General features: G+C 35.3%; 1 protein-coding gene and 1 long non-coding RNA gene across 2 annotated transcripts; both read left to right on the plus strand.

Moving 5' to 3' along the window:
* The first annotated feature begins 3,346 nt into the window (after positions 1-3,346).
* LOC127860015 (uncharacterized) lies at positions 3,347-11,419 on the plus strand. Its single transcript, XM_052397708.1, has 5 exons — positions 3,347-3,556; positions 4,496-4,775; positions 5,380-5,575; positions 6,857-6,985; positions 10,293-11,419. Exons 1-5 carry the CDS (start codon positions 3,348-3,350, stop codon positions 10,490-10,492), a joined length of 1,014 nt encoding a protein of 337 aa, XP_052253668.1. The 5' UTR covers position 3,347; the 3' UTR covers positions 10,493-11,419.
* Positions 11,420-12,597: 1,178 nt separating this feature from the next.
* Positions 12,598-19,073, plus strand: LOC127860016 (uncharacterized). Its single transcript, XR_008039568.1, has 2 exons — positions 12,598-13,989; positions 14,110-19,073. It is a non-coding gene; the product is annotated as an uncharacterized LOC127860016 (long non-coding RNA).
* Positions 19,074-24,283: the final 5,210 nt, after the last annotated feature.

Raw genomic sequence — 24,283 nt, forward strand, 5'->3', positions numbered from 1 at the left:
TTCGACAATATAAACTGGTTATTAAACTCAAGTAACCACTTATTCAGGTATATTGACCTCTTACACCCGCTATTTAAACCTCAATCGACCACCTTATCAAAGTATATTGACCACATGATCAGGTCTTGCAAACTTCAATGGTCCATATATCCAGTAATATATTGATACACAATGTATTTATAACTGCATATTTCATTGTATATCTGATTTCTACTATGAGTAGTGTATGATTAAAGAAATATGCTGAAAAATGTAAAAAGAGAAAGTTAATATTTTCTATGACCAGTATTAACCACTTTGGGAGTATGACCGTGGCGGTTTTAAACCGGTTAAAACCACGTGGTTAAAACCGGGGACGACACATGGTTGCTTGTCTATTTCAGTGATGCTACAAGCAAGAATACTAGTGATGGACATCATGGGAAGACGTGGAAGAAATCTTGCTTTAAAAATGGTAAATGAACACTTAAGGCCTAAAGAAACTTGTTTGTTTGCCCTTATGTCTTTTGCTCTATAAAAAAAGATTTTCTTAAATGTGTGTGTGTATGTGTGAATGTGTGTGTGTGTGTGTGTGTGTGTGTAATACACATATACACCATCAACCCCACAATACACGTATATACCAACAACCCCACAATACACATATACACCATCAACCCCACAATACACGCATACATCATCGATCCCACAATACAGGTATACATCATCAACCCCACATTACATGTATACATAATCAACCCCACAATACACGTATACATCATCATCGCGTGCGTGGTGTGTGTGCGTGGCATTGACATTTAATATTATTCCTATCAAAGGTTTGCTTAAAATTTAAAAAATGCTGAATTGAAAAATGTTGGTGAGGGTGGGGGGAGACCTATTTTTTGTGACAAAAACAAACTTGCTTAGAAAGCAGTTGATTTAAGGCATCATCAGATCTTGCATTTATATCAATTTCAGTTTATGTTGAATCCTACAATCCAATGATGGCAAAAGGAACTATTCTAAAAAAGAGTTATTGCTACTATTGCAAGAACTTGTACAAGTCTAAGATGTCAAAACACCTATTTGCTGTCCATGCAGCAGAACCAAGGGTGAGGAAAATAAGTCAAATGGAGCTGAAAAGCAAAAGTAAAGAGCAGAGCTACAGAAATTAAAGAATGAGGGTAACTTCAATCATAATGTTGAGGTAAGCAATATTTAGCAGTGACTTTTTAGCTCACCTGAGCACGAAGTGCTCATGGTAAGCTTTTCTGATCCTTGAATGTCATTGTGCTTCATCAATAATTGTTTCAAAGGGCAAAGGACAAAATTTGAAAATCTTCTTTTCTGAAACCAGGAGAGCTAGAGCTTGATATTTGGGATGTAGCATCATCTAGTGGTCCTCTACAAAGATTGTTCAAATTATGCCCCTGTGGTCAAAAATGGCCCGTTCCGGGAATCAACAAATCTACATAGAGTTATATAGGGAAAATTCATAAAAAATATCTTGTCAGAAACCATTAAAGTTAGAGCCAAGATATTTGGCATAAAGCATCAACTAAAGTTCCTCTACCAAATTGTTCATATTATGCCCCTGGGATCAATTTTACTCGGTGGTGAGCAATTAAGGGTCATCTTGGCCCTCTTGTTAGTTATGGTCATTTATTTTTCATCCATGCTCCTTAGCCATACCATACTTGTCACCTACATTCCTCTTATACACGTGTACTGAGAAACAAAAGAGAGTTTACACTTTTGTTTTGTGAATAATTTTTTTTTTATCTTTCACCAATTTGGTAAATGATTTTTTGAATGATTTTAAAAGGAAAACTTATGCATGTCAATGTTGGTACTCCGTGTAGCAAAACTCTGCTTTTACTTTTTGTCTTTATGGCAAAACTCACAGATGCACTAAGAGCCGTGTGGGTATGCTTGTAACAACTTCAATAATGACATCATGTCAAACGTTGTTCCTCGCGAAGTCACTGTATTTATTCAATCAATGGTTTGAAATTCATTTCCAGTTTTTATTTTAGGTTGATAATTGTTTTCATTCAAAAGAAATAATATTTAGGTACACTGTTAACTTTCTTTTGCCTCTCAGTATATGAAATCCTTCATGTACACGACCAAAAGTCCTTAGATCTTTGGCGTGAAGAATCAACTAGACTAAGAGGTTTGTTGCATAAGATTGGCCTATTGAACTTGTTTCTCAGGGCCAACAAAGTTGTATGTATTGGCAGAAATTGAAAACATGGGCTATTTTCAATATCATGTACATTATTTTACATGTATGTGGGAAAATAAATGAATGTGATCATGACCTACTTTTCCATCTTTAAGCTTCAAATTCGATCCACAGGTTCCTTTAGCTTGATCATTTGAAGAATAAGAAGGGCTTTAATAGTCATCCTGTTGTTATCATTGGTTTTTCAGTTAAAGTTAAGTGTGCAAACGCTATAATCATGAATATCTAAAGAAAATGTCACTACAAGCATATTTTCTTTGGAGATATATGCAGGACTATCATAAACATCTTTATTCTGTTTTAACAGGTTCTCAGAAAGGAGAGGGGAATTTGATTGTGTACAGGAGACCAGGCGTCCCAGCAAATGCATATGACTATTTCACTGTCGTTTTTGTAAAGGTTTTACCATCACAAACTTCTATGGTCACATGTCAAACCTGCAGTTTCAAAACCAGATGGGGGCTGAAAATGACACTGAGAGAAACTTCATTAGAGAAGCTAGATGTGAAATAGCCCCATTTCTTCAACACAGGATGAAGATATTGAAATGTTAGATGAAGTTATTGATAAAATGAAAGAAACCAAAGAAAATCCTGGTCTGAAGAAAGTTTGTCAGGAAGATGAGTTAATAAGACAGTTTGGGTTGTATCATCTGGGAAGATTGGGACCACTGGAAGAGCAAAGACTGAAAGACCAAGACCAATGTGAGAACAAAAATGAGAAGCTTAGCCAGACTGCTTGTAAGATTAAATGGAGAGGAACTGTTCAGCTATCCTTTAAGCCATTTCATCTGTGCTCAAAAATTTGATTTAGTGGCAAAAACTGTGAAAGAAATGTATCAAGAAATTGGTTCATCACAGCTGGGCTTAAACTTAGGACATTATATAAAACAGGTAAGCCTGCTGAAATCAAGCATGTGCCTTCGCAGACAGGACTGTAGGCGGAAAAAAGAGGCAAACGAGTTCACAGAAATGTTCGATGCCGAGTGGAAGGGAAAGGTTTCATCAGTCGCCAACAGAAGCAAGCGTCTAAAAGCAATGAACAAAAGATGTGAACTTCCTTCTACTGAAGATTTAGTGTCCCTCAAAAAATTTCTTGTGGAAGAAATACAATAAAAATGGAAAACCCAGCACCAACATATCCCGAGTATGTGTACATAACACACTTACTGATCGCCCGCATAGCACTCTTCAACAAAAGAAGAGTAAATGAGGTCTCTGAGCTGAAAGTGAGTGACTTCCAGAAGCGAATAAGAGGAGATGAATTAGACACAAACACCGAAATCTACAATTCCCTGGCTGTCAGTGAAAAGGCTCTGTTAAAGAGGTAATGCTCAATATTCCTGATTATGGCATTCAAAACTGATTTCAGATGTTTTAGTAGTGTATCAAATTATAAGTACCTTTTAAGTTTGTTGGAGTAAGACAAGGTATTCTGGATTCAAGGGCTTTGATTGTGTGCACCCTGAGGCACAAGAGAACTGTAACAAACCATTCCCCAAGGACTGAGAATTTTTCTCACTCTTTGGACAGATTTGTCCGCCAAAATTTCAGTCTGAGATAGATTTGTCTCAAACTACCTGACTACTACTGACAGACTAATTTTCATTCGTAAGAATTTGTAAAAAAGCTAGTCATGTTGCAAATATGCATATCCAAATAACTGAAAGAGTCAACTACTATTTTAACGATACAGCACTTGCAGTAGTAACAAGTTATGTGTTTAAATTGTCAATTGGTCACACTTGTTTGTTTTTATACTCCTAAAGGAACATAGTTTGTTATCGCCTCGGTGTCCGTTTGTCTGTACGTCACAATTTCAAATCTGTGTTTTAATTATAGATTAATTTAAAGGTGAGAAAAAAACAAATTTACCCCCCCCCCCCCCCCCCTTGAGTTGTGGATAAGGAAATCTGACCCCTCCGGTTAGATATAATTAATATATGTCCAAAAACTAAGGCAAGCCTCATTTTTGGACATATATCTCTAACCCTCAGGGTGAGATTTCCTTATTTACAACTCATGGGACTGGTAGATTCACTTTGTCTTACCCTGACAAATGTGGCACTTGTGTTTTCTTACCACATACTGGTCAGTTCTTTTAAAGATAATATTACAGCTTTTGAGGTCTCAAAAGTACTGATGTCATCAAACACATGCTGGAGAATTAAACGTTACATTTGGAAAAACAGTAATTTATTGACAAACATATAAGTGTCAGCATTCTTTCTGCTATTGTAGGTAGTAGTTACTTTTATCATTTCAGAATGGAACTTCTTGAGGTAAGAGGGAAGAGCACTCGGGGACTGAGGAAGGTGTTTGTAATTCTAAGCACCGACATGGTGGAAGGTTTGTCGCACCTCTTGATGGTTCGTGCGCAGGCTGGTGTACCATCAACAAACACGTTCCTATTCTCCAGATGTACAGATTCACCACAGGATGGCTGTGAAGCACTGAGAGTGGTCACATCTAAGTGTCACAATCTTGCCTTTCCAGAACGGGTCAGGACAACAAAACTGAGAAAGTATTTGGCAACTACTACTCAGGTAAATAGGTCTCTTAAAATTTTTGCTGCAAGGGGAAGCGAATGTCCAATTGTTCACTGTCTTGCATTATCCAATTTTTCAATGATCCTGAAATGTTACCTGATCTAAATTTATTAAATTCAGTTCAAATCAATAATCAACATTTTCTGTCTCAAGACATCAATAAAATAAAACCACTTTGCATCATTGCATTTCTCTTTATAATTCTTTCACTCATTTGGAGTCATTCCTGTTTTAAAACATTGGTTTGGAAGAAATTCACAGTAAAAAAATCTTTATCCTGATCCAGATTTGCAATTTCTTTGTGAACAAGGGGCCATCTTAAATAAATTGCTGAAATACCAACCCTATTTTTTCTACAGCATAATTCCTGTTTTTAAGTATTACATGTTAATATTTGATGATCAGCATGACCAAGCCTAAAAGACTTGATAAAGCCAGCAAGCTCCATAGAATTATTCCACAGAACAGTTTAACCATATATCCCATATTGGGTAGGGAACAAACTCTGTAACTATCTGATGTCTGACCAGTCTAAGATCACATGCCATAGATTATGGCATGGCCATGGCACTCTTAATTGATAGGTTATCATATTTTACAGATAATGGATATGAGAGATGATGAGCTGAAGTTAATTGCTGATCACATGGGACACTCTGTTGCCATACATACTGACGTGTACAGAATGCAGACGTCAGTGCTTGAACGAACAAAAGTTGCAAGGGCTCTTCTAGCTTTAGAAGATGGTAAACTACAGGGGTTTAATGGTCGCGACCTTTCGTCGGTCAGCCTTGATGGTAAGTTGTTAGCTAATATAGGAATAAGGATATTCACAGTATCTGTGCTGGTTAAAACTTAAGCTCAACTGTGCAAAAGTTTTAAGATTTTGTTAAACAACAAGTATTTTTTAAACCTTAAACTGTCAGTTTACCCCTTACTCTATACATGCAGTAATTTTTTTTAGCTCACCTGAGCCTTAGGCTCATGGTGAGCTATTGTGACCGCTCTTCGTCCGGCATCCATCGTCCCTCAACAATTTGCTTTAAACAACATTTCCTCTTAAACCACTAGATAGATTTTAACCAAATTTGTCCTGAAGCATCCTGGCACTGATGTCTACAGTAGTTGTTCAAATCATGACCATAGTATCAAGGTCAAGGTCACTGTTGTTAAAAACAGAAATTCAGTTGCAGCTCAATAAATTGAATTTGCTTTGGCCTTTTGACTCCAAACTTAAAGTATGGGTAACTTATATCAAGAGGCAGCTTGGGATTGTTACCCAGATGTCTGTGATTAAGGTCACTGTTGCTAAAAATGAAATTCAATTTCCACCTAATAACTTGAGTTTGCTTTGGCCTATTGACGCCAAACTTCGTATATAGGTAGCTTATATCAAGAGGCAGTTTGGGATTCCTACCTAGGTGTCTGTGATCAAGGTCACTCAGGTTGCTAAAAATGAAATTCAGTTTCCATTTAATAACTTGAGTAAGCTGTGACCATTGACACCAAACTTGGTGTGTGGGTAGCTAATATTAAGACACAACTTTGGATTGCTACCTTGTTGTCTGTGTTAAGGTCAAGTTCTCTGTTGCTAAAATAGACTACACTACACTTATTAAACAGTTGCGCTAGGTTCTGTTTGCATTTATTTCTGATATGGTGCTGCAAAATTTATGGACCCTCTACAGAGGCAACTGATACGCAGGTGAGCGATTCAGGGCCATCATGGCCCTCTTGTTGGTGGGAAAGGTTTAGATCGAATTCCTGACTCACTCCCCAGTTGAAATAATGTCGCATTTAAAATGAGCATAATATGTTTACTTTGCTTCATTTCTGACTTTTCGAATAGTCAAGAGTGCAGTTGTTTCCATCTGGCTCTTGTTATTCTTCCACTACTTCTGATTTATGTAGGGTAGTGGTCAGTCTGGTGTAGGTTTGTGCTTAGTTACCAACTTAGGCCAGAGCCCTAAGTATGCCCAGGAATGGTGAGTAGGTTAACTGACCGCCATGATATGACGGAAATAATGCTAAAAGTTGCCACACACACTCTCAGCAGAGCAACACATCCTTTCTTGCAGAATTGCCTGAACCTGAACCTGAACCTTACAAAGCAGGGTCATTTGAAGAATTGTCTGAACCAGACAACAGCTATGAGGATGTTCCTGAAGTTGAAACAGAAGCTGTACAGAAGCCTCATGCATGTACAGGTATTTATTTTATATGAATACTTTTGTAGCTGTAAAAAGTGTTGTGTCCTGACTGACTAAAAACTGAAGTTTCTCTTTAATGAAACTAAAATCAGCCCAGGTTGGTTGAGTTAAAATACAGTTTCCTCTGATGTGAAGGCTGTAGGTATTAGCCTCAGCTAGGTCATTCTAATAAACCTGATTATCAGAAGAATAGTCTGAGCTATTGTACTCGCCCAGGCATGACACCTTGGTTAATGTTTAGCATGCAAACACTTTATCATGAATATCACAAAAACGTCAAATGTATTAGCTTGAAACTTCACATGTGTCTGCTCCACTATCACATCTACTGCCATAATCAAGTTTGATTACTCTAGTTGGAATAGTTATTGAACTATGGCCTTTGTTTGACAGTTGTGATAGTAAATAGCACTCTCATATCAGTGTACTTGAAGAGGTTGCTGTGGAATTGTGATGGCATTTACCACTTTTTACAACATCCTTATGTCAGTGAACTGGAGAGATGGTTTGACACAATCCTGATACCAGTTTACTTGAACAGGAGGCTGTTGAATTGTGACATCATGTAAAAAAATTAAAAATCCTGTCAGAAATCACAAGAGTTAGAGCATTGATATTATGTATGTAGCATGGTATTATGGTTCTCTACCAATATTGTTCAAATTATGGCCTGGGGTCATAATTGGCACTACTCCAGTGTTGCTAAGTTTTCATAGGGTTGTATTGGGAAACACTAGGATTCACTTAGTTTATTATTAATATTAGTTTAAAGACTTCTCGGCTATCGCCTTGGTCAATAATGACTTTTTGATGCATATTACATCATGTATTAGAGCTGAAAAGTTCATAACGGTGTAATATGAAGTAACCTGTACAGAGTTTGGCCTCTATTTTAACTAGAGGTTTGAAGTCTGCTCATATTATGCCACTGGGGTCATATTGGCCACACCCTTTATATGTATATATTTATGTGGTCCACCTTTATATGTATAGAAGGAAATATTCCATCTGGGCCCTCTATTTTGCAGTGTTAAACTTAAGGAGTCTAACTATATTTGAAGCCTATTATAGATTTTTCACACTTCTGAATATTTTAATTATGTTTAAAGCATATACATCGATAAAGTACTGTTTTAAAATGTCATTAAGGTTTATATTTTTAATGTTTGCATTTGCGTGTCATAATTATGAAAAGAAAATTGTTCACATTCCAAAGTTTTTGATTTGCGATAAAATTTACAATTGTGTTTCAATTTCATTCAAACAAACTTTGTATTGTAAATAATATCAATATGGAGGGAACCGTGTTGCAAAATTTTGATATCCGAATGCGTTTCAAAGATATTGAGAAATAACCATTTTTTTTGCTATTTTTATTACCCTCTATTACTTCAAATAACACAACTTTCTTTTAAATTGGACAATAAAAATTCTGTGACACGGTTCCCTCCCCGGGGGATAGATTTTGATGTGTCGAAAACCGCCTGAAAATCAGATAACAAATAACAAAACTATCCCAATTCAAAAACTCCAAACGATTGGAAAATCAGTTCTCTAAAATCACGCCCACAAAGATCTAAAACCCTATCAGACAAGTTATCAGGGCAATAATCCATATCTATCGGCTAATCAAGTTGCAGATCTTTCGACAATCATCACATAAACCAATTCATAGACTCCGTCCAACAAAATAATCAACAAATGTTGTAATTAGGCTTGTCACATGCAGCAATAACAGCTCATTATTTTTACTAAACAAAATGATTCTTGTCATAAATGTGTTGTATACAATGCCTGTGTTATTGTCGCCATTGTGTATAACACTGTCACATTAAATATCCAACCTACACCTCTTCCAAACCTACAAGGGTAACATGCTCACCAACGCCTATGACAGTCTCCTTCAGCATTGTGAAAATAACATGGTCACACATCTAGAAACATTCCTCATTTCTCACTCGGTAAACATGTTTGTAAATCCTTTCACAATAACATACAGCTCTTAGAGCTGCTATTCCGGCCCTTCATGACTTTGATTTTTAGTTTCATGAAATTACATTAATTAATGTTCTTTTAAACATTTGTGATAATTAAGATACACGAAATGTCTTAAAATAAGTGAATATAAAATATATGTTCTGTTATTAAAATTATTTTCAAGTCGTATTTTAAATAATACATGAAATAAATGATCTAAATAACATATAAGATACTTTGAATAAAGGCAAGTTCATAATCATTCTTTTAATAATATTTTTTTTCAATATACTGAAATTTCTTTTAAAAATAATTATATATTATTAAAGTAGAATTTTACCGTATAGTATAATATAATACTATCTCGTTACTCAACATTGATATTGTAAATATCCTCGCCAATTGAATTGAAAAGGAATTTTAATATGCCCTATTACATACCCCTTTCCATACAAAAGAATAATATGCATTTTAGTGCAGTGCATTTGAACATTATTCCAAGCGTGGTTAATATTGTTTTTAATGTGTTGATGGTTTTCAATGGGTTGTTACGGTTACATAATTAACGCAATATAATTATTCTCAACACCTTTCTCAAACAATACAACATGTACCTAAAATGCACCTTTCTTATGTTGGCCACTGTCAAAGTAACCGATGATAATTGCGATCTTTAAATGACATAGTCACGCTTCATGTCAAAAGACATTAATTTTCACATGTTAAACGGTTTCTCCGATGGGTGAAGCAAATTGTGGAACATGTTGTTTGATGCTCTAAATTGGTTGGTAATTTAGAAATAACTTATATATTATGCAGATACTCCCCGTATCATCATACACGGGTCCCGTAAACCAAGATCCACGGCATATTTCTTTCAAATTATCTTTCACTGTCTCATCAAATTTCGTAATTGCCTGTTTGTTTCGTTTGTTTCCCATAACTGCAGTTAAATGAATGAATGACAGAGGCTTAATCACAAACAGTATTCTTTCTCATAGCCGTTAATCTGTTTAATAAGGGGCAATAAATCGCACAACTGTATCAATGCGCTGATTACCCCGTAGGCGCCCCTCTTACTGAGTGACTGCGATTCCCAATATGGCAGCGCGGCGAAAACAAAAGTAGAAACGTGCGATGCGTTGAAACAAACGGCGCTTTATACAATATCTACTTATCATATCTGCATAAAAATGGTATCAATATGCAGATAACAAAGTTGTCTTTTAATATAATTTAAAAACAAAAAAATGCATTTTATAGCCTTCAAATATAGTTAGACGCCTTAAGTAGATATAAGAATTTGCATTTTCTTTTAATATTTCAGGATCAAAAAAACGATGGTCGAAAGAGGAGGAGAGTGCTCTACGGGAAGCCTTTGACATTCAGATAAAAATGCAGAAAAACGTTTCAACAATGGAGATCAGGAAAGCACAGAAGTGTTATCCTGTGTTGCAAGACAGATCAGAAGCTGTTATTCGGACAAAAATAAACAACATCAAATTAGGAAAATACAAAAAAATATGAACTGAATTCAACCACTGCTAGATAAGGGTAATTTAAAAAAAAATAAAGCCATTGGTTTACAGTTGTATGATCATGAACATTTCTTGTGTCAGAATGCCGAAATTGATGAGTGAATTGGACTTTGCAAAGACATGTGTTTTTGAAATTATAAATGACTTTCACTGTTTAGTTTTCGCAGTGACCTTTGGAGGAAATTGCTTTTCCAATCAATAACTGGAGAACCGTTGGGCCAAGCTTTGTGAAACTTAATAGGAAGGTTTGTTTTTTTGTTGACCTCTATTGTTTTTAGGTGACTAGGTCAAAGGTCAAAGTGACCTTGTATGTTCAAACACTGTGAAAGAGTTGGGCCTAAGTTAAAGAAACATAGTGTAGTTGGCTGTGACCAGTAGATGGCACCTATGAATTATTCAAATAATATATTTTGGTCAAAACCAACACAAGACAAAAATGGAGTGTAGACGAAGTTGCTGAAATAAAGGAGTATTTTAAGACTTATTTGGATTCTGGCATAACACCTAGAAACAAAGAAGTACAGTTGGCCATGGCAAAAAGCAGGAAGAACAACGGCATTCTTTGGATGAGAAAAGCACATCTCATTATTAAGAAGATCAGCAACTTGAACAAAGACAAACGAAAAATGTCTGTTATCCATTGTTTCCATTCATAGGGTATCAACATTTACTGTGTTTTTATGCCCATCCGTGTCAGTGAAACATTTTTAGTTTCAAATTTGAAATACAAGCCACTTGAAGCATAGAAGGCTTAAGAAAAACAGCCATATGGACTAGCTTATATCCAGATTTGTTACACATTTTTTTTTATGCTTTTAATTTCTATAACATTTTAGTGTGCACTTAATTTTACTGTTTATGTATTGTCATTTGATATTGAGACATATTGGAAATTATAAACTTATTGTGAAAGGTAGACCTATCAGAAATTACACTATTTATGATAACATACAAAACACGCAATAATGCTTAAAAACAATAATCCTTTAACGAATTTTTTCATACCAAAAAATTCAAGATAATTTAAACTTTATATATAGAGAAAAATGGGTTAGTGTTGTTGACAACAACCGAATAAGTTAAGTTTTTGATGTTATTTACCAAATTTTTCAATTGCTTAAATATAATTTATTGTATAATATTCATTTAAAGTGACAAATCGTTTGATTCTTTCTTATAGCTGAACCTATGGTTCTGCAGTCAAGCACTGTTCCACTTAGCCATAGAGGATTGATTGAAATAGATTAAGAGTTAACACATTTATATTACTGATAAAAAAAAATGCTCAATATGTAAACAAACATGATATAAAAGCAGGCAGCTTTTTTTCTTTAAAAAATATAATTTATTGTATAATATTCATTTAAAGTGACAAATCGTTTGATTCTTTCTTATAGCTGAACCTATGGTTCTGCAGTCAAGCACTGTTCCACTTAACCAGGGAGGATTGATTGAAATAGATTAAGAGTTGACACATTTATATTACTGATAAAAAAATGCTCAAAATGTAAACAAAAATGATATAAAAGAAGACAGTTTTTTTTTATTCATTTTTTTTTTTTTTTTTTTTTCAAATTATTTGAATTTATACTGGGGGACATGTTTTGCCCTGTCTGTTGGTTTGTTTGTTTGTTGGCTTGTTTGCCATAACTTTTGCAATATTGAAGATATCAACTTGATATTTGGCATGCATGTGTATCTCATGGAGCTGCACATTTTGAGTGATGAAAGGTCAAAGGTCAAATATACGGTTAAAAGCGCTCATTAAATATACACTATAACTTCGTTAGAACTTCTTTCACATACTTAATATCTCATATGTAATGTATCTCATACAGCTGAACGTTTGAAATAGTGAATTGGTAACTTCAATGTCACCCATCTAGGTCAAAGGTCAAGTTCTTCTACAAACTCAAATACTTCAAATTTAATTACAGAACTTTCTGTGTCATTAATACTATAATAGGCATGATTTGTGTATCTGAACTCCATCACTAGTGTATCTTTTATCCCTATTATCAAGGCGTCTTTTATAACATTATACCATAATATCCACAGCCTGTTGGCATTTATTGTTTATAATGTATATGACTTTAAAATTAACAAATTTCTAAATGTGAGCAATTTTTATGTCCATAACTGGTGTAACTTTGATGTCCATAACCTAAGTGACATATTCTAAGTAACGGTAATGTCCGTAAGTTGTGTGACTTAATTGTTCATAACCTAAGTGACTGTCATGTCCATAAATTGTGTGACTTTAATGTTAATAATCTATTCTAAGTAACAGTAATGTCCATAAGTTGTCTGACTGTAATGTCCGTAAGTTGTGTGACTTAATTGTTCATAACCTAAGTGACTGTCATGTCCATAAATTGTTGTGTGATTTTAATGTTAATAATCTATTCTAAGTAACAGTAATGTCCGTAAGTTGTGTGACTGTAATGTCCATAAGTTGTGTGACTTATTTGTTCATAACCTAAGTGACTGTCATGTCCATAAATTGTGTGACTGTAATTTTATTAAACTAAGTAACTGGCATGTCCATAACTTGTGTGACTTTAACATCCATAACCTAAGTGACTGTAATGTCATAAATTGTGTGACTTTAATGTTAATAATCTATTCTAAGTAACGGTAATGTCCATAAGTTGTGTGACTGTAATGTCCATAAGTTGTGTGACTGTAATGTCCGTAAGTTGTGTGACTTAATTGTTCATAACCTAAGTGACTGTCATGTCCATAAATTGTGTGACTTTAATGTTAATAATCTATTCTAAGTAACGGTAATGTCCGTAAGTTGTGTGACTTAAATGTTAATTATTTAAGTGACTGTCATGTCCATAAGTTGTGTGACTATTAATGTATGTAAGTTGTTTGACTGTAATGTCTGGGGCAACAACTGCATTTAGTTGTTGAGTTACTAGTTAATTAATTATTAAGTACCCCAGGGCATGTATGGATTTGTGTTTTAAAACTTGGTATTGTATTTTGAAACAATGTTTATTGGAAATAGAGGGATTTTTATTTATTTTGTCGCACTGCTTTACTTACAAAAATGCCCAATTTTTTATGTGAAACAGCCTTTGAAAGAAAAATATAGCAAAAATTATTTAATTTTATTTCTGATAATGTAGTCAGTCCGTAGATGTCCCTTGACCAAATAAATGGTCCGCTATCTACTTTTGTAGCCTGTTGAACAGGTATCTGACTTAAGTTCTTTGTCCTTTTCTATTAAACCTGTATATCCATTTTTTACTACTTTGAGCACGAATAAGATGAATGTTTGTCCCCAGTTTATAGGTCAAGGTCACAGTGGACACTTTAAATTTGTGTATATTCCTTAAATGGATGTAGTAAAATTATATGTTCCTGCACGGCTTTATTTTGTTATATTTTGTTTTATTTTTGATATTGTAGTCGGTCAGTAGATGTCCCTTGACCAAATAAATGGTCCGCTATCTACTGTTGTAGCCTGTTTGACAGGTATCTGACTAAGTTTTGTATATACCTCAGGTTATTTTATTTTTGATATTGTAGTCGGTCAGTAGATGTCCCTTGACCAAATAAATGGTCTGCTATCTACTGTTGTAGCCTGTTTGACAGGTATCTGACTAAGTTTTGTTAACGCCCGTTTGAAAAAACGGACATATTATGTGATCACCCATGGGTGGGCGGCTTCCAGATCTCTGAGTATAACTCTTAAAGTATAAGAGCTTTTCACATGAAAATTCATATATGGATTGATTTCATTGAGAAGAAGTGCAGTGCACGAGAACCATAACTCTAGCTTGCTTTATTTCAGAATTATACCACATTTTAAATTTTCTTTTCTGAGTCATAACTTCATAACTATAAGGCCAATTAACATCAAACTTGGAATAAACGTAGGTTGTGGTGTATAGAAGTGCAGCCCACAAGAATCATAACTTTAGATTGCATAATTTTAGAAATATCCCCATTAATAATTTTGTTGGTATGCCTTTTTTCTTGGTTGCCTGTTTTTTATGTCCCCAGTCTATGCTGGGGGACATATTGTTTTTGCCCTGTCTGTTGGTTTGTTTGCACAAACTTTAACATTGGCCATAACTTTTGCAATATTGAAGATAGCAACTTGATATTTGGCATGTATGTGTATCTCATAGAGAATATTTCATTGAGTGTGACCTTCTTGGTGACCTTCAAAAAAAAGACAAGCATTGGGGCATTACGACTCTTGTTTCATAAAAAAAAAAATTTGTTCAAGGTAACTACAATTAGTCCTCTACAACTTTCACATTTTATTTAGTTCAACAGTTCTATCACATTTTACAAGTTTTACATATTTTTGAGAAAAAAAGTAAAGCTGTGCTACTGTGGACATTCATTGTTTTACTCTTTTTTATTATTAATTAATGATCTTTAAGATTGGTATCTTCATTCCATTTTGGACATGGTCTGGTCAGTATTAGTATTATACATATGAATGTTAGAAGGTTCATATATCTATGTTTGCAATTACAAGATAAAAATGCAGATAATATTGCAGCCAAATTGTGTTACAATGTATTACTATCTGATGTGTTGTGTGTCATTGAATAGCATAATCCATGAGACATCTTGCACCCAAGCTGATCCAGGCAAATGCTGGTCATGCCCAAAGAATTTTATCTGCCATTGATTCTTAGAAGGTTTGTGCCCAGCACATCATCAGGCACATTGAATTTTTACCGTAATGTAACAATAATACATTGTTCTGGTTCTTACATAGTTTCAAATCGTGTATTACTGTATACAAAGTTCCCATTTTATGTCATGGGCACATGCAAGATGCACAGAGATGGCAATATTGATAGTCCAGCAATATCAGTAGATTTCTATATGAAATGTATATAAACAGAAATTTCATTTTCTTTTAATTTCATCATTTCTGGTCATATACCTATCGTTCATATTTCATTGGAAAGCTCTTGAAATTCTTAAGATGTCATAATTAAAAACTAAAAATGAGGTTAAACAAACAGACCATTTATTGTTCAATGTTCTTTTCAGTCAAATTATGGGAAAAAAATCATATAGTGTAACTTTTATGCTTATAATTTTCTGTAGACAATATTATATTGTAAAATATATTTATATCTAAAATGCAAAATGAATAACAGTTAAAATGATACCATTTTGAGCTCACCTGAGCACGAAGCTTTTAGGATCACCTTACGTCCGTTGTCCGTGGTGTGTCAACCTGCTTCAAATGACATCGCCTAAACTATGCCAATTTTGATAAAACTTTACAAGAATGATCATTGGGTGACCCTATACTAAAATTGCTTTATTTGTTCTGCTTTTGTTGCACAAGATGACTATCATTACTAAAAATAAAAAAAATCTTTAAGTGGCATATTCTTTTAAACCACTACGCCAAATTTGCCAAATAAGTTTACAGAAGTGATCCTTGGGTTATCCTTGACAAAATTGATTAAATCATTTCTTTATGATGCAAGAGATGGCAGTTGTCGCTAGAACATTATTGGATATTTTGACATGAACTAGTACACTAATTGTTCAGGTGAGTGTCTAAGGGCCATCGGGCCATCTTGTTAATATACCCTCTCAGAGCTGTTAACAATATTTTTTATATTTAGTTAAAAAATAACAGAAGCTATTAACATTTTCCCCCACTGTAATTGTAAACTATCAAAATGGCTGCCAGATTATTGTAAATAAGAACAATATAACTCTTATCAGATAGAAAAATTGGTGCTTTGAAAACTATATTGATATTTTATCTGTTTCTATGTATAGACGGCTTTGTAAATTTCATACAATGAGTAGTTGGTTTCCTATTGAACTATTACGCCATTTTGGCATAGAACGTAACCAAAGAATATGTACTTTGTGAAGTTGTTTAGGTGATGAGTTTCAGTACTGTTTCAGTCACTTTAAATCTACACGTAAAAAAATATTTATAAATATTTTAGAATTCATCCTCTTATAAAATGGAAAAGTTAATGAATACGTAATATACATCTGTACTTTTTCAAGTTAGTATTATTTTGTAAAATTGTTATGAATAATTTTATTCATTATAAATCATGTCATGGATTTTTAATTACATGTAAATCTTAGTATTGTGCTATAGTCATAATTCTTTTAACTACATTGTGAAAGTGTGACCTAGTGCTACTTTGACATAATATAATTGTTGTAATATCCTAAAATCTGTTGTAAGTTTTGTTGCTTGTTAATACAGTTCTACCGGTACTTGTTCTTGAGTTCATATTACTTTAGAAATTAATTATGTTAGATGTATGTGTTTACATCACACACAATTGTGATTCTACTGTATAATTATATAAGTAAATATGTCCAATCTAGAATCTGTTTTATACTGAGCTTTCATATTTGGTATGTAGCATTATCTAGAGGTCCGCTACCAAAGTTGTTCAAATTGTTCCTCTGGGGTCAAAATTGACTCCGCCCTGGGGGTCACAATTTTACATTGAATTATATAAGGAAAACTTTAAATGACTTGAACTGCTAATGGGATTTTGACCAAACTCAACAGAAATGGTCCCTGGGTAGTCCTCTACCAAAATTGTTCAAATGGTTCTGATTGGTTGCATAAGTACACATTGTCAAAAAAAAAAGGTTTTTAAAATGCAACTTTCAAAAATCTTCTTGTCTGAAACTACAAGACCCAGAGCTTTCATATTTGGTATATAGCATCCTCTAGAAGTCCTCTTCCAAATTTGGTTTAAGTTATGCCCCTAGGGTTAAAATTGACCCCGCACCGGGGGTCACAATTTTACATTGAATTATATAAGGAAAACTTTAAATGACTTCTTATCTTGAACCGTTAATGGGAATTTGAACAAACTCAACATTAACGGTCCCCTTACCACAATTGTTCAAATGGTTCTGATTGGTTGCATAAGTAGGTCAAGGGGTAAAAAAATAGGTTTTCTAAATGCAATTTTCAAAAATCTTCTTGTCTGAAACTACAAGTCCTAGAGCTTTCATATTAATTTCATGTATAACATCATCTAGAGGTCCTCTACCAGTATTTGGTGGACAACATTAGTGGTCCTCTGTAAATGGCTCCATTGTGACCTTTGACCTTTTCCTAAGGTGAGCGACCCAGGGCCCTTTGGGCCCTCTTGTTATTTTTCATTAAAGGGACTCTCTCAGACACGTGTAATTTGGGAGTAAATAAACGTTAAAAATTTGATATTCAACTTCCTCGTCACTATACCAAAGACCGCTTTCATTTTCCTTACTTATAAGTTACTAAAACCCCATGTTTTTGTTGCTTGGTGTGAAGTGAGCCTTTGCGCCAGTCTGTTCAACGTTGGGAAAGCCGGTTTATAAATAAACTGAGGAATTCTTTTTCGCGCTAAGCTATCACGTGACGTCTAAAAATAAACACTACACAGCAACATAGTAGCAAAGGGAAATAATCGTGCGCTTAGTTTGGGTGGAATTCTGAACATTTGATGTAGAAAATGCGAGTATTTTTTATTTTCCTTACCAAATTGACCAAGATTCAATAAATATTAATGTCTTCTCTATTTGTTTTTGTCATCGCTCGACCCATTTTCGTCTAACGCAAATAATGTATGCGACCATGCACATGTTCAGTAAACGTTTCCGAAGACCCACGTGACGATGGTATCTAAAAACACCACCTCTTATTCTAAGTTAAGATCGTTGTTTACAAAATAAACCCGTTTAAACGGTCTTACATATCTGCGATTTAAATGTTAATTTTCTTCTCTGTACAAATATGAGCAAGTTTGGAAAGCTGTCAATAATCTAGTTCTGTGTTACTTTAGAAATGTATGTTGTCGTGTTTATGGTAGAAGACAATTTATTTACAAAAAGTTAAAATCTCGATCTCTGAGAGAGTCTCTTTAACGAAAAACCGGAGAACAGTAGTAAAAATTATTTAAAATTTTGAGAAAAAGGCATTCATCGTTACCCCAAACCTTTATTATTATCAGCCATGTTTTTTTCATATCAGGGATGGTCTAAAACCCGTGGTGTCTGGAACTGTATATGTTCTGATTTTTTTACAAATAATGTTTTTTTGGGGGGGGCAGGTGGTTTTGGACAGGGGCGGGCGTGGATGAGAATCTAAAATATTTTTTTCTATTGCCTAACTGTAAAATAACATATCTTGAAAAATAAAATCCTGCAAATACTTTCTACCTGTTGTTCTGTTACATGTGTGTTGAACATTTCTGTGACTTGTTAAAATCCTATGGACAAATTTCTAGTCTAAATTAGCTTCTCAATTTAAATAACTTGTTCCTTCAAAATAGTGCATGGTTTGATATTGTACTATTTAAAATTTGAATTAATATTATCTCTAGTCCTGGCAAGTCTATGTTCTTTAAGTAAATTGAAATTTAAAGGTTTATTCATTTAAACATTTTGCAATGATTTCTGTTAGTTCACATCTTGTTAAAATGTTTTATACATGCATAGTTTATGCCTTGGTTAAATAAAATCTGAAATCTGTTGTGGGAAGTATCATACTATGTATTCGTGTTTCTGTTTGTAAAACGTTTAATAAAACTATTTAACATATACTGAAGTGTTTTATTTCTTTTTGTCGAAAACCAGGTCAAATCCTAGAAAAATCTTGTTAACACTCCGGAAGCCACCTTTTTGAATCAATCTAGATGAAACTTGGTATAAATGTATTTACAGAGACATGGATATTTATGTTTCTGGTATTTAAAATTCAATATGTGTCCGGTTTTAATTTGGGACATGCTTGGTTGGGGAAAAAGTAGATCACTAGGTTTAATATTATATTAAAAAAAACTTGTTAACACTTTAGTGGTCACATTCTTGCATCAATTGTCATAAAACTTGGTCAGAATGTTTGTCTGGACAATATGTAAGCCAAGTTCGATTTTGTGTCATGTGGGGTCAATGATTAGGTTGGCAAGTCAAGTGAAAGAGTAGATGTTGTTTTAGCCACCGCCAGACCCTGTTGTCTGGGTCAATGTAGGTCGCAGTGTCCGAAGGTATCTTATCATGTGATGCGGCTCGTATTTCTTGTGTTTCAATAACATTTCCGATACAGAGTTTTAGTTAACTCGTGATGGGAGACAAGTGGACTATAGGATTGCTTGAACCCGGCCTTCAATCGTCCGCCATGCCGTCCTAGTACACCGTATTAAGAGATTTTATAGATACTGTTAACATATGTATATATATCTAGATCTATATATTTGTTGGCTTCTGAAGACCCCCATTACAATTTATACATATATACTAAGTAAAGGGGCATTATATATAATTATATATTATTGTAAAGGGGCATTTTTATAGACTTGATATACACATTTGTGGGTTTCGATATACACATTTGCGGGTTTCCGACTCTGCCCCTCACCATGGTCTCATTCAGTGACCCCGTAAGTGAAGGTATGTGTGAATATATATATATATATATATATATATAAAATTTTCGACGAACTTTTTTGTAATGGGGGTAGTAGCTAATGCCGAGTGCCTGTGATATAATCGGCCATAAGGTTCCGAACCATATGCCCTTACGTTTATTATGCAATATAAGGTCACACTTACGCAATCATGCGTGGCATGCTTACTCTCGCACAATCACGCAATTCCGTAACTCTCGCCATCTTACCTGACGCGAGATTCTCGGCTCTCACGATGGAGATCTCCATCCGTTTCCGAGAGAGGCTGACCATCTTGTCGATGGTGAACAAGATGGCGGGGCCCACGAAGTACACGTAGAACGTCGGCTTCTGGACAATCATCGAGGCGCCATGCAGGATCGTGAGAACGTACATGACAACGATCAGCTGCAACAAATGCATTAATAGAACTAATTAAATAAGATTTTTGTGGTTTTCAACGATTTTGGTAAGCGCATGAATTACACGATGAAAAGTACTAATATATGTGAATTGGAACGAAGATATGTGAATTATACGCAGATATGTGAATATGTACGCAGCTGTGTGAGTAAGTACGCATATAAGTGAATAAGTACGAAGCTATGTGACCTGGAACGCAGATATATGACTTGGAACGCAGATATGTGAATAGGTACGGGTGTTATGTAAATTGACACACGGTTATTGACAATACTACGCGGTTATGTAAACAAGTAAAAAGATATGTGAATAAGTAAACTGATATGGGAATTTGTAACCGGATATATGAATAAGTACGCGGCTAGGTGAATAAGTACACAGACATGTAATTTAGTACAAATATGGATGAATTAATACACAGCTATGTGAATAATTGAAAGGATATGTCAATTAGTGCAAGTGAGTGTGTGCGGGTGTGTGCGTGTGTGTGTGCGGGTGTGCGTGTATGTTTGTGTTTGTGTGTGTGTGTGTGTGTGTGTGTTGTGTGTGTGTGTGTGTGTGTGTGTGTGTGTGTGTGTGTGTGTGTGTGTGTGTGTTGGTGTGTGTGTGTGTGTGTGTGTGTGTGTTGTGTGTGTGTGTGTGTGTGTGTGTGTGTGTGTGTGTGTGTGTGTGTGTGTGTGTGTGGTGTGTGTGTGTGTGTGTGTGTGTGTGTGTGTGTGTGTGTGTGTGTGTGTGTGTGTGTGTGGTGTGTGTGTGTGTGTGTGTGTGTGTGTGTGTGTGTGTGTGTGTGTGTGTGTGTGTGTGTGTGTGTGTGTGTGTGTGTGTGTGTGTGTGTGTGTGTGTGTGTGTGTGTGTGTGTGTGTGTGTGTGTGTGTGTGTGTGTGTGTGTGTGTGAATGAATTCACGGGTAAGTGGTTATAAATACAGCAACTACGGGTCGCGCGTGGTCTGCACGTGTTCTGCACGGGTTTCCCACCTTGTGAGAGAGCCAGAAGGCGTTGAAGATGAGTCTGCGGACCGTCTGGGTGGCGAACACGTACACGATACAGATCACGACAACCAGCAGCAGCCCTGTGAAACCTGCAACACGCACATCCGGTTTGTAGATTAATCATATGTTTGCAAATACTTCGTATGTACGCATACTTTATATATATTTATATATACTAATAGTGGTGTAACACACACGCAAAACACAAACTTACTGAACAGTAATTAGTATCATTATTTTTTACTATCATTGATCTTAACAAATTAAATTAAATATTAACATAGAAAGGATCATCCCAAACATACCGGTAGGGTTTCCAAAGAACCAGAAATTAAACGTAGGCTGAATGTCGGCACTGAAAAATAGCCAAAAATAAGATTCACTCAGGCTGCGGTCTTGTTTCTAGTGTACATATGGGTTGCAAACGGCCGACATTGAAAGGTGCATTGGTAAGCATAAAAACAAGCAAATTCGTTGAATTAATATATCCCGCAAATATGCTTCTGGACACAAAAATGTGATATTTGACACTCAAAAATGCATTTTTTTCAAGATACAAAGGGCCATAACTCCGTTATTAACAGATGGTGTACAGTGTCATTTGGCGTGCATCATCCTCTTATTGATATACATACCCATACCAAGTTTCAATGAAATCCGCCAAAGCACTTCCAAGATATGGCTCCGGACACACAAAAAAGCATTTTTTCAAGATACAAAGGGCCATAACTCCATTATTAACGGATGGAGTACAATGTCATTTGGCGTGCATAATTCTCTTATCCATATATATATATATATATATATATACTCATACCTAGTTTCAATGAAATCCGCCAAAGCACTTCCAAGATATGGCTCCGGACGGACGGACGGACGGAAAGAAGGAAGGACGGACGGACGACGCCAAAACAATATCCCTCCGCCTATGGCGGGGGATAACAAGCACTGAACAAACAACAAATAATCAATACAAACAAGTAGCAAAATCAAGTTTTAGCGGTGATACAGATCGAGTAATCGTTGTATATTGTTGCCAATGAAGTTCTGATGTTAGCAATATAATACAACTAGGAGTGGTTATACAAAGTGGGTCAATATAGATACACCAAAGAGACTTACTTATTATTCGCCCGTTACGAATTATAGGGGGTATAATGAAAACATCCTAGTCGCCTGTCTGTCCGAATGCGAGTTAATACTAAAAACATGTATGTATTGTTTTCCGTATGCCATGAGGCTGTGAATGTGCAATTTTTTATCATTATGCGTTAAAATAGGTCACTTTTCACCTTAGAGATTCTATAACATCATAATGAGCAAAATAATTTCTCTAAAACCTAAAGATCCAGACGTGTTATATTTTGGTATGAAACATTACATAGTGGTCCTCTACAAAGGTTTCTCAAATTACATGTATGTCCCTGGGATAATTGGCCATGTCCTTGATGTCGCATGGTTAATATAAAATCTTATGTCTGACACTAACTTGTTGATACTTGTATTGACTTATAATGCAAAAAAACTCTGTTAATCTGAAGCCTTTAGGCACAGTGTTTAAGTTTAGCTATGGATCATCGCGTAGTGGTACTCTAAAAAATGTGTTGTATATCTTGTCCAAAGGGTAAAAACTGCACACCTCGAAGAAAACATAATTTATCTAGACTTATATTTATCAAAATAACATTCAACATATACTTCTCTCAAACCATAGTTAAGTTTTTGGAATTCGACGTTCGGGGTGGGGGTATTCTTCATCCATATTGTGAAGAACTCATGGGGCTATTAATTTGTTCATTGTTTATTGGGTCGTAAAACAATAGAGTTCAGGGTTTACTATTATTCTGTTCACATATTTATTTCACAACAAACGCATTATCTTACGATATTTGCCTTATATCGACCTAATTAATATTTGTATTAGAGATGTAAAAGACCGTCATCTACGTACCGGAAGACAATTGTATCGAAGATGCACAGGTACTTGGTCGGCTGCGTTGCTAGGTGATAGAAGTTAAACCCGTATCCAACCACGTGTAAGGCTATAACAGATAATGCAAATCAGAAGCGCGCTCACCTTTAAAAAATATGACGACATAAAATGGCTATCATGAATATGTAATAAATGACGTTTGTAAAAAACAAACAAGCATAAAGTGCACTTGATAGCACATTTTGGCGTTAACGTTCGGACAAAAAATAGAACCAGGATATGGTACGGACTCTGACTGTCAAGGTAGCCATTCTTAACACCGGTAGCTAACATATGTATCGGTGTCTGAATCATGTTTGGTGCGTTTAAAAATAACAATGAAAAATAATCATTTTTTAACATTAACAGCATGTCGACATTCACGTAATATTGCTGCATAACCACGGGTTGTAACTATAGTATAAAATAGATATGATAACATCCGGACATGTGAAGTAGTGATGATGTGACAGGATAACTTCCGGTACATTTGGCATGGGAGCTTCGGGTTCATGTGAGGTAGAACTAATATGGAAGGATAACTTCCTGTTAATGTGAAGTAGTGTTAATGTCAAATGATAACGTCCGGTACCTGTGAAGAAGAGTGCGGTCCATGCCACGACCTTGTGGAATGAGACGATGGAGTCGAAGGGTGCGTACAGATTGAGGAAGGTTCCCCGCAGGAAGGTGATGGTGTTGCGCAGCATGGTTACCAGCAGAAGCGAGAAGCAGAACGACATGCCGGCAGCAGCGCCCCGCGTCGTGCTGATACCGTAGCTCATGAGCGCCCGTAGGCCGCTGTGCTCGCGCTCCACCGTGTAAACTGGCAATACAAACACAAACGTGTTATTTTAATGGTCAATTGTATTCCATTCATATCACGGTTGTCAGTTACCCAACTCATACGTTTCCTGAGTTAGCTGGTTAGCCAGTTCTAAGTGCACGTACTTACTTCATTATGTGTGAAATATGCCATAATTC

This window comes from Dreissena polymorpha, chromosome 15 (genome assembly GCF_020536995.1).
Source record: "Dreissena polymorpha isolate Duluth1 chromosome 15, UMN_Dpol_1.0, whole genome shotgun sequence".
Lineage (NCBI taxonomy): Eukaryota > Metazoa > Mollusca > Bivalvia > Myida > Dreissenidae > Dreissena > Dreissena polymorpha.